Raw genomic sequence first — 12,378 nt, forward strand, 5'->3', positions numbered from 1 at the left:
CTGATGAAGGTTTTTGTTAGGAACCACAGTTCCTGTTTGAGCCCATATTCTGTTACTGTTTCACTTTTTCTGCAGTACTATGATAATGTTTTATATTTCTAAGATAGTATAGTAGCAACAAACTCGATCTGAGGTAATGCAGTGGTCAGGGACATTGTGGGTAAAGGGAACAGATCGACAGTCAGATCCTGGAATCTAGAAAAAAAAGTGGCAGAGTCGGATCGGTGAGTACATAACTTTTATTTTTATTGTATCTTAGGAAGAAGTTATGGTGTTGGAGAGGATATTATTGCAGACAATCAAGTTTGACTTGCAGGTGGAACATCCATATCAGTATCTTCTGAAGTATGCCAAACAGCTCAAAGGTTTGTTTGCATTTTTTCTCATCCTTTTGACAAAATGGGTTCTTTTATTCTCCTAGCAGTACATTTATTATGTGTTGTGTTTAAAATCCAGACTTAACTTTGTTGGGGCCCTTGTCATACACTGTGCTGATAGTACCGAGGCACCAGTTGTCAAGTATTGCAAAAAACTTTCTAGGTAACCATCTAAAATTGGTGGATTACTTACATTAAATACTGCATGCTTTTGCTCCCTTATTAAATGCACTGACTATTATATTTCCTTTGAGAAGCTGTTGCAGAACTCTTGTAAACATTTTTGTGTTTTTGTACTCCGACTAGCTTTCTTTGGTGTTTCTTGGAAGTTGTATCAACCCTGCCACTTTTATTTTGTTTGTTTAGATGTGAATTAGAAATGGAAAGTGGATATTTTGTCAGTTCTATTAACTAACAAAATTTAATTGAAAAGGAGTTCTAGGATTTCAAACTATACATGAATGGCTGGAGCAGGACTGGAATTTTGAATGAGCTTACAGTGGTCAGCCTTCAGCTTGAAAATGGGAGTGAAAAAAAAAACTTGCAGAGTTTAAGCAGTTATTTATATTTACTGCTAAATTTTCCAGGTTTGCTAGTTTGTCAGCAATCTGTCTAACTCGTAACCAAATTTTTCTGATTTTTTTTTCTAAAGGTTTGTTGGGAGTGTGTTACTAGATAGAATGCATTGCATCTATATTCACAGCAGATAACCATTTGGCTGCTGTGTAGTGCTGTGCGAGCAGGCATTACAGCTTAGAACTTGCATCTAGGAGCAGGATTTTTTATTTTGACTATCCTCCCAGGGATTGTATATCTGTTTTCTTTTGCAGTTCTGTTGTATATGCTGTCACAGAATATTCCTAATAGTTCGATTTACCTTTGTGATGCTTTTTATTGTGGCGTCATCTGTAAGGGTCTTTTAGTGAGGTAGTACAGCTGGCGTAGGGAAACAAAAGTAACTAGATTTTTTTTCAGAGGAGATCTTGGCCACTGCTGTGCCCTTGAACCTGAATTGTTGATCTTCCTTGGTACAAGAACAGGAGAAACTTCATCATCATCTAATTAAGGAGATGTTTTTCCCTATGAAAAGTAACTGTCAGCAAGTGTCTTGACTTCTGCCATCACATCTTTGCTAAAGCAGCAATAGCCACATAGGCTTCCTGCCACTTTTAGTTTCAAAGGCTGCAACTACTTGTAGCATGCGAGTAGAAGCTATACAGAAGTAGCATAACCACAATTTGCACCATAAAAATAAGTTGTCAAACTGTATTATTACACTTGTTTTTCACTAAGTGATTGTTGTTTGTATTTTGCAGTTTATATTTTTGAGCATTTAAAGTGTATTTTTTGCTACAAATTCTATTTTCTCCTTTATTTGTTTGCTATGTGAACTGTTTAGCCTTGTAATTGCCTTGTAGAGGGGTGATTTAGCTAGGGAATACGTTGTTTATTGTGGCAGTGCAATTGAGGGTCTTTTTTTGTTGTGCTTTTACATTGAGGATAAGGTCTTGAGGCAGAAGGTCATTGTCTGGTCTGTCTGAGCCAGAAAGCACTTCAGAGGTGCACAAATGGAAAGCACTTCAGAGGTGCTCAAAGTGTAGAGGTTTTATTGGCCAGAAGGCTCAGGAGTTAGATTTTGCTTTCATTTCTGCTTCTATAAATTAGGCTTGTTTGTGCAGAGCTGCTCACTGAACATTGGCTGGTGGCCGTGCACTGTACAGACACAAGCACCTGGTCAGTTAAGTTTATCTATAAAATTAGTACTAGGACTGTAACTTGTGATTTATTAAAGCACTGCAGGAAGTTAAGCTCAGAGCAGCTAGCTTGTACATCACATGTCACTGTTACTGTATTCTAACACTGCGTAATATCATATGCTAGAGACCACTCTAGGAGACCTTTGTAAAACTTGTTTATTTATTTATTTATTATTTGTTTGACATTTGTTAACCGAGATAGTCCAACTGGGCAAAAGCCCTTTTTCCGTGGAGGCACAGGGAGAAAAGTTCCACATTACTTTTCATATTAATATTCTTGTATTGATGTAATGTATATTAAGAAAGCTCACATTACGACAAATACAAGAGGAAAAATATAAAATTAATATAATGTAAACTAGAAAGACTGAGAGTAAGGAAAACTGGTAACAGTCAAGAAAAGCAAAGTAGAAGGAAACAATAACAGTCATGTTGAGTTTATTTGAAGAGAACATTTAATAAAGGGAGGTAGTTGGGAGGAAGAAGAGAGTGAGTAGGGAGAAAGTAGAGATGGAAAAGGGAAAGAGTTCAGGTGGGATGGTCACAGAGACATAACCAGGTGCTGTATAGATGTTTGTTTTCCTGAGTTCATGAGCATTGGTCATATGTCTGAGGGATATGGGAAACTTGTTCCATTTTGAGGCAGGAGAATAGGTATACAGATTCTGTTCAACTAATGTTTTAGGTTTAGAAATCTGCCATAGGCATTGGTCAGAGCTTTTAAGGGATCGAGGGGGGTATAGAGGGAAATTAGTGTAGAGATACTAGGGCAGGAGGAGGGTTTGTACAGGATAGAGAGGATAATGAGAAGTTGAGTAAATAAGAGTTTGTTAGGAAGCCCTAGCCAGCTAAGTGTCCTCAGAGCAAGGCAGTGATGAGATTTATAAGGCAGATTAGCAGCAAATCTGGCTACTTTGTTGTAGGTGGTTTCTAATTTGGAGGGAAGTGAAGACTTAGTCCTTGTATCCATGTTGTTCCAGACCTGTATTAGGGTATACTGCTAGGGTTTCAGTTTCCAAATGTCTCCATAGCCAGCTTGGTAGATAAGGGAATCCTGAGACAATGTAGCAGTTGTTTCACCTACTCGGACAGCCATTTAATCCTTAAAGAACTCCACACAATATGTGAAAGATGTACATGTGAAACTTCAAAATCTGGCTTACAAACAGGGTTGTCAAGAAGAACAGAAACAAACACACACACACACACACACACACACACACACACACACACACACACACACTCTTCATGACAGACAGTGTTCACTGCACTCTTAGACAATCTTTTGCTGAAGCTCTACAGAGCAATCTCCCCAAATATGAAAGACCTCCTAAGCCTACAAGTAGCAACTTCTGTCCTCAGCAATCTGTAAAGCACAAACCAAAAGCAACACCAGACACCATACATAGACTACACCTAGTGGACCCCTGAAAACAAATCCCATAAGGCAAACAAAAAATTTACTTGGGGCTCTTGCCACAGGGGACTCCATTGTATGACACCCAGGTGCCCTACTCACCAGATTGGACAAGGAAAAGATTACAGTCAGTTTATATGGAGTCAGGATTCACTAAGTTACATATGCACTCAAGTCTTTGCACCACAAGTACCAGTATGATTCTGTCTTAGTCTCTGTGGGTGTAAATGACCTGAGGCATACCTGTCTGGACTATATAAAGTGATATTATGGACCTCGCTGAATGTGCGTCTCAAGACAGGTATGTTACTTGCATTGAGCAGAATTCTGCCTTCACCAAGGATGATACCACAGTATGAACAAAAATGACTTCAACATTTCTGGTGTCAATCCAGGGGGGATTCTATATCTGTCATTCTGAGAGGACATGGTCAACAGACCACACTGCTTTGCCAAAGATGGCCTGCACCTGTCCCCCTCTGGGCTTCTGGAATTTGGCTAAAACTTTATCCACCCCTAAGAGTTTTTTTAGGCAGTGCCAAAATTACAAACCTACCAACATGGCAAATAAAACCCAAAGTAACCTAAAGGTGTTACTGCTAGGAGCCTTAACAAGAAACTCCACATCCTATAAACTCTCAACACTTTGGAAAATAAAGACATCTGTGTCATTACTGAGACATGGTTTAAAGCTGCAGAAAGTACTTTGGCAGTGCAAGGCTACAGGGCCTTTCACACATTTAGACCATCAACCACACAGACAACGGACTAAAGGTGGAGGTGCCTCAATCTACATTAGGAACAGATATACTTCAAGGTTGGTTAAACAGGATGACACCCTGGAGTTCATCCACATGCAAATCACAATTGATAGTCTGTTAGCATAGCATAGAAACCATAGGTCATCTGTGCCATGATAATCTCACAGCTCTTGTTTAGATCTACTGGAGACCATCTGCATCCAACCAAACACACTATTTATGGGATAGTTGACTGGGAAGCATACACTGCCTCCAGCTTGCAGGTACAGGGCTTCCTAACCTTTATTAACACAAATGCCTTTTATCAGTTAGTGCGCACACCAACCAGAGGTTCAAACATATACTGGACCTAGTCCTCACCAGTGTGAAAGAACACTGCACCCCCTGTGTCTCATCCTCACTGGTGTGGTCAGATCACAAAGCTGTCTCCTTTTTCAAAATAAAAATATGTTGTAGGTAGGAACTATTCTAAAGCAAACTACATCCTATTAAGTGACAGTTTGTCAAAAGTCAGTGCCCCTCCTAACCCCGAGATTGCAACACTCCTATGTAGAATTGTTCACAGAAACCCTGTACAAACATGTAAATGGTTGCATAGAGACTGTTGTACCTACCAAAAGTAAGTGCAAAACAAACCACACTGGTTGACTCCTTATCTGAAACAGGGTATATAACAAACAGAAAAAAAGGTCATTGCCAAAATCAGAAAAAGGAACTCTCATAACAAGAGCTCCCTAATTAAACTAAGTAGGAAGCTAAGAGGACTGATTTAAATCAGCAAGGCCAATTACAAGGTCAAGATAGTCTCTCTGGCTAAAAACAACCACAGTGGCTTCTACAGCTGTGTCTAAAACTTCAAAGGTAACGCACAGTACTGTGCTGAACTGGTAATAAATGGTACTACCTGCACTGAGCAGAGTGACATAGCAAACCTGCTGGCTGCCAAATTCAGCTCAGACTTCACCCTGCATGCCCCTGCCACCCCCCCCAAAAAAAAAAATCGTAACTCCCTTAATATTAGCAGGGAGCAAGCTATGGTGACAGTTGCCAGGGCCAAAAACACAGCCTCAGTGGGGCCTGAAAATACCCTTGGCTCTTAAATTACCTGAAACATAACCTGTCAGGACCACTTGAATCCCTTTTCAAGTAAAGCCTCAAAACAGGCTATATACCAAGAAAATGGAGAATGGCAATGGTTATCCCCAGGGTGGGTCTTCAACTGACCCCATAAACTAGAGAACTATTAGTTTTAACTATTGTAGTATGCAAAGCCATGGAATGAGTTATCACAGAAATGATCATTAAAGACACTGGCAACCTGCAGACACTGTACCCATCTCATTTTGGTTTTGTTAGGGGAAGGTCATGCCTACTTTTTTGAGACTTTTAACCAAGGCAAAGGATGAAGGGAAAATGGAGCATGTCACCTACCTAGATCTGGCTAAGGTATTCAACACAATACCCCAGTCAGGAATTTTAGACAAACTCCATGAACTAGGCATAAATCCATGCATAACTCGCTTGATTGCCAGCTGACTCATAGGTAGGTCCCAAGAAGTCAGAATTGGTGAGACCATCTCCACCAAGAGGCAGGTGAGCACCACAGGGGCTGTTTGCTGGGCCCACTCCTGTTTTGCATTTACTTCTCAAAGGTTAAGGCTGATTTCAACAGTCTCTAGCTTGCAAAGTTTGCAGACCGCTGTAAATTGGGGGCTATCAAAAACTACCTCCATGACACCAACATCCTGCAAGAAGGTTTAGTGCAGACAAATGACTGCTGCCAGAGCCACAGATTAAAACTCAGTACATTTTTTCCCCTAACAGATTTGTTTGTTTTTCAATTGAATTGTACAGGTTATAGGTCACTTTAAAGGTGGGAAAAGTTTTGAAATGATTTATTGTGGTTTCACTGTTTATATAGCAAAAACCTGGCATTTTAACAGGAGTGTGTACACTTTTTATATCCACTGTATGTGTCTGAAAGGATCTCTGTCCTCTTGAATAGGCTCTCCATCCATGTGAAGCAAAGTCCATCCCTACCCTTATTCAAATGTAGCCTTGAGCATTGGATGGGAAATCATAAGTTCACCCATGGGCTGGCCCCCCATGTCTCCTACAGACAGAGGCCAGCAGTAAACTTGCCCTAATTAAAATACCCCTCCACGTAACTTTTTAACATACCCTTCTTGACTAACATACACCTCCAATTTAAGTACACATGTTGCAGGGGGCTGCAATTGGATTGGGTTGCACAGCTGGACTTATAAAAGCACTGGTGGTCATTTGCCTACTATATACCTATGAACAAAAGACAGATATGCCACTTTTAAGATAAAATGTGAGGTTAATGTGTCGGCTAGGCAATTTTATTTTGAGGGCAATTTTTTCAACATTGGTTATACAGGTTTAGGCTTAGTAGTAGAGTTTTAGATTAGGGATGGAGTTTTGTGGTTAGAAAGGGTTTTTTTAAGGGGTTGGGGCAGAGCTTTACAGAAGGGAGTTTAAAGTTTGTGAGTGGTTTTATAGTTTGGGAAGAAGTTTTAGGGCAAGGTTATGTGTAGAATTTTAGGATTGGGGTGTGTTTTAGAGTTGTGATTAGTGCATTGAAATGGTATGTTATTTACAGAGAGCATGTGTAATTATTGTTCACATTCCAGGAAACCACCTATGTGAGTTGCACTTATGTGCTTTAAGGTAACTGTCAACATTCTTACAAGTTTTCTAACTGTGGTGAGGCCGTCCAGTTTGAGCTTTGCGGATATATGAGCCAAGCAGTTGTATCTACAATGTGGTGTACATCAGCAGCAGTTTGTTTTCATTATTTTCTCCCTTCAATGGCCACCCTCCCTGCCAGTGGTAGATGCACTTAACCTCTCTTTACCTCTGTACCAGTAACCTTCGTTTATTCCACTTCAGCATTTTCCTCGGCTCCTCTCTAGTTCTGCCAGAGACTTTCCTTTTTCATTAAGAGTCTTGCAGTGCATTGAGTCAAAATTTTTAGTCTGAAATTCTTTATACAGTTTTATTGTTCATCATGCTGTGTTGTTATTGTTACCTGTAGTTGATGTAACAAAACTGTTTTAATTGACTTTTCAGTGTGATTGCTGTTATACCTTCATAGTTATATATATTTAAATGTATTTTCACTGTAGTCGCTGCTGTATGATTGCGAAGTTAAGTATGAGGCCATCTCCCAGCATTAATGTATTTATATTTAAATTGCTTTTATTTTTAAATATTTTGCTTTGTATTTGCAGGTTGCATTCCCACAGTGAATACAAGCAGTGTTAAAGTTTTCATACTGTGGGTGTTAGCTGCTTATGTGCATTTTGTATGGAGAAAGTGGATGTTATGTTGTCCTTTCTCGCTGTAATTCTTGCTGGTTGGGTTCGGAACCAAGCATTGGTTCCGACTCGGCCTAATACAAAAGCTCAAGAGCTTCCACTGGCTCGAGGCTAACCCCTATCCCATGATGCTTAGGGTAGAATACTTGGATCTTGATTGCTGCTCAAGCGATCGAGGTGTCTTCTGGCTGGCTCGTTGGCTAAGTAGTTCTTTTATTACATTCCTGTCAATATTTTCTTAACTTCTTATAGGAAATCTCTTTCAGTGCTTTTTCTGTTGTGTGTGAATTGTTTTGTATGGGTTTTTTGGTTAGTTAGCGAAAGTTTCCCATCTGTTTGCTAGACCTACTGTCTTCCACAAGCTCGTTTTTCAACAGAGCTTTCCCTGTTGTTGCAAACCCGTTTAAGTTAGAGGGTTCTTAGCAACCCATTTAACTTGGAGGGTTGTTCTCCTTTCCCCATGTGTTTTTTCACTTTGGCTTAGGAGAATCCATTTTAGTTAGAGGATTCCTCTGCATAGTTTTCTTTCTTTTGTAGTGGTTAATTTTTAGATTTACATAGGTATGTGTGGTGTGTTCTTGTAGTTAGTAGACTAGCTGTTGTTGGTTTAACCTGTAAACACATTTCATAGCCGTTGTGGTTAAAGCAGTTTTTTGGCAGTGTTTTTGTGTTTGGCTTCTAATTTTGGAGAAGCTGTTGTCATAGTTGCCGTCGGTAAGGCCCTTTTTGATCTTAGGCATGTCTAAAGAGCAGAAAGAACCTAGGCAGTCTGGGTTCAAAAATGTGATTTTTGTAGTCAAAAGATGTCAATTTACGGATGGGCACACTAGCTGTGTTTATTGACTTGGTGCCATCCATTTGCATGATCCGTGTTCCATTTGTCATGGATTCAGTATCAGGGTTCTGCAAGAGCATAAAAATAAGCTTATTGTCAGGGACTTGGTTCCCTTTCAGAGGCTTTAGAGGGATCCCAGAGCTCCAAATCATCATCCCCTCTTCTTCAAAATCTGACAAAGTAGCTAAAAGACCTGCTGTCTCAGCTCCGACTTCAGAGCCACCTAAAAAAATGGTAGCTTCAGAACCAAGGGCTCTTGGCTGCGACACATCTAAAGCTACCTCTCCGGCTCCATCTGTGACCACGGAGCAACAGAGTTGCTGACTAGGAGACTGTGTCTGATCTTGGAGCCAGTTGCTCCCACTTTGAGATCACCCATTTTGGTAAGGGCAAGATCTCCTTTATCCTCCCGTTCCACCAGAAGCTTATCTGACAGTGATGTGAAGCGGGTGGTGAAGAGGCTGCTTCGAACACCGGTGCTGGCAAAAATTTTATCGCCTCCAACCCCAAAGGAATTGGAACCGTCCAAGGCACCATCCCCATCTTCGATTCCTCCTCCGACCCGACCTGTCATTTCAGAGCTAGAGATCTTGGGTCCGATAGCAGTGGAAGCATCGGAACCGAGACCTCCATTAGGTTTGTCTGTTCTGACATCTGCTCTGACTTGCTCGATTCCATCGGATGTTGAGGAGTCTAGCAGCCGACATTCACCCATCTGGTTTGGGGAGGGGAGTCGGTGCGGACAGTTGTCTGATCCGACTCTACCTCTTGGTGCCTCGGTGAGGTTGAGTTTGGTTCCTACATTAGCTTCAGAGCCACCCACTCTGCCTTGGAGTTGGTCCCCTGTCTCTTCGGAGCAGAGGACCTCTTCGTAGCAGAGCAGTGGGACTTTTGAGCTGATGGAGAGAGTACTGTCACCCCAGACAGCTCCACTCTCTGCCCCAGGTTCTCTTCCCTCCCAAGTGCCAGTGTTCTCCCCTTCTCCCCCCAAGTGTAAAGACCCAGAGCCCCAGGAAGCCCCTGTGGGTGGCATCATCTCTTCCAAAACTTCACCAGAGTACCCCTCTGAGGAAGCCCTTCAAAAGAGATTGTGCAAGAGGAAGCACATAGACTCCTCTGAGTCTGTCACATCAGATACTGGTCTGGATGATTTTGAAGGGTCCGCACGGTTCCCCTCTGAGGATGTCTCCTTTGCTGACATCCTTGAGATTCTTAAACAGAGGAGTGGCTGGAAGCCCACCAACCCTTCGGAGGACAATTCGGTATACCTGGAGGCTTATGGGTCTCGCCCTTCCATCTCCTAGGTGTCCCCCCCATGACCAACTTATGAATGTAATATCTCGTAAGGCCTGGACTTCTCCAGATACAGTGAAGCCTGTTCTGCGGAGACCCAGTAAATTCATTACAGCACCTTCAGAAAAGGGAGTTTTTGACTAAAGTTGTCCCGGTAAATGCAATGGTAGTTGCAATGGCCACAAAAAAGGAGTTGTCCGAGACTTCCTCATCTGCCCATCCTCCAAATAAAGAGTCGCAGACTATGAACAGATATGGAAAGCGTGCTTTTTTTTCGGCGGCCTTTAACCTGTGATCGCTGAATTACTTGACCCATTTTACAAGACTTCAAATAGATTTCCTAAAAGAGCTGGGAGATGCTCTTCAGAGTACTGTAGCTTCGAGGATTGCAGATAAAGTTTCTTCTCAGCTCTTAACTCAGTGGTTAACTCCTCCATGTGACTGATTTCATATGCAGCTGATGGAACAGGCAGGGCAGCAGCTACAGGAATTTCCTTGGAGACATTACTGGATGCATTTATGCAATTTTGCCAAACCCTTCAAGTCTTCCTTCACCAATGCCCCCTTTGATGGTTCGACCCTTTTCGAACCAAAGGTGAAAGAAACTTTTACAAGGTGTGAACAGGAAGGGAAAACCTTGTCTGCCGTGGGAGTCTGTTTTTCCGCCCCCTCTAGACCTTATCCCAGAGGCAAGAAAGGTGGGAAAATATGGTTCTGCAAATCCAAAAAAGGTTTTTCTGACACACGTGGTGAAACTTCCCCCAGGGGCAGAGGGGGAAGTAACAATGGAAGACGCCAACCTCATGGCAGAGGGGGTCTGCAGAATCAGGGTGACAGAGATACGTTCCCTGGCAGGCCCTTCCCAGTGTTCCAGAAAGGAGGCCTCCCTGCCCTTCTCTGGATTCAGTCGGGACGCTTTTCACTGTACCCAAACTCCTAGCTAGAAATCACTCAAGACAAATGAAATGGGTACAGACAGTCATATCCAAGGGTTATTACATTCCCTTTTCCACCCACCCTTCCTTAAATCAGTCCATTCCAGACATTCCACATGGTCAGAGGGATGAGGCAACCTCAGAGGTACACAAGTTGCTAGAAAAAGAGTCATCCAAGAGGTCCCCACAGACCAAATTGGATCCGGAACTTACTCAAGGTTCTTTTTAGTTCCAAGAAAGACAGGGGACTAGAGGCCCATTTTGGATCTCAGCATATTGAATGGGTCTGTAAAAAAAAAAAAAAACAAAGTTCTGGATGGTGACACTGCAGTCTATATTTCCTTTTCCCGGGAAAGACGATTGGATGTGCTCGATAGATCTCCAGGATGCGTACTACCATCTAAAGATGGACAGGTGATCCAGGAGACACTTAAGCTTTCAGCTGGGAGCCAGTAAATCGATTTCAAGCCCTGCCCTTTGGTCTCACTACAGCCCCAGACTGTTCACCAAATGCATGGTGGTGGTTACGGCTCACTTGAGACATCTTGGGTTCCGTGTGTTTCCATATCTAGATGACTGACTCCTGACCGCCACCACCAAGCATCTACTGTTACAAGCGAGGGACGAAACAATGTTTTGCTCTAAGCTAGGCATTACAATAAATTTCAAAAAATCTGTCTTGTTGCCTTCACAGCATCTTACTTTCTTAGGCACAGAGTTGGATTCAAAGGAACTTGTGGCAAAACTTACCCCCTAGAGAATGTCCTTGCACCATCAAAGCAGGACCTTGATGTCAAGAAGAAAGGTTTAGGCGAGGTCTGCGTTGCAGGTTCTAGGTACCATGGCAACAGCAATTCTTCTAGTTCCTCTAGTATGTCTGCACATGAGGGTCCTGCAATGGTTACTCTTTGCCCAATGGTCCATGCAAGGTCTACCTCTGTCACATCAGATAATTATTACAGATTCATGCAAGAAGGATATTCTCTGGTGGCTTCAAATGAACCAGTTGTCCTAGGACTGCCCGTTTGTACTCCCGCAACCGACTGCTATACTGACCACGGATGCTTCCCACATCTGGTGGGGGGGGGCATTATCTGGGAATGACTGCTCAAGGCTTATGCTATGAGCACAAAAACCACTTGCATATCAATATCCTAGAGATGAGAGCGGTGCTCTATGCATTGCAGGCATTCCAGGACTCTCTTCCGATAGGAACTATTAAAATTCAAACGGAACATGTCAGTAGTGTAGGAATTATTAAAATTCAAATGGAACATGTCAGTAGTGTGGTACATAAACAAACAGGGAGGAACCAAATCGTATCTCCTATGCCGAGAGGCACAACGGGTATGACAATGGGCTGTCACTTCTCAACATTTTCTGATAGCAACACACATCCTGGGCAAATCCAGTGTGAAAGCTGACAAACTTAGCACAGCGATTCTGTTGCCTCACGAGTGGTCCCTGAAACAAGAAGTTGCGGAAGAGATCTTACAGAAATGGGGCCAGCCTTGCAGTGACCTTTTCGCCACTTCCATGAACACCAAATGCAGCAGCTATTTTGCCCTTATTCCCCCCCCCCCCCCCAGGGGAAGTCATCAAGGGATGCACTTGTACATGATTGGCACCCGGGACTTCTTTATGCCTTTCCATCCTTCC

General features: G+C 42.4%; 1 protein-coding gene across 1 annotated transcript in view; it reads left to right on the forward strand.

The window, feature by feature from the left end:
• Nucleotides 1-12,378, forward strand: part of CCNK (cyclin K) — a 421,050-nt gene that overhangs the window by 139,044 nt on the left and 269,628 nt on the right. Inside the window, exon 5 of the mRNA XM_044074606.1 lies at nt 260-365. Within this exon, the coding sequence (XP_043930541.1) occupies nt 260-365 (106 nt within the window). The remainder of the gene's footprint in view (nt 1-259; nt 366-12,378) is intronic.

This window comes from Protopterus annectens, chromosome 6.part0 (genome assembly GCF_019279795.1).
Source record: "Protopterus annectens isolate FY-2018-M chromosome 6.part0, PAN1.0, whole genome shotgun sequence".
Classification (NCBI taxonomy): domain Eukaryota; kingdom Metazoa; phylum Chordata; order Ceratodontiformes; family Protopteridae; genus Protopterus; species Protopterus annectens.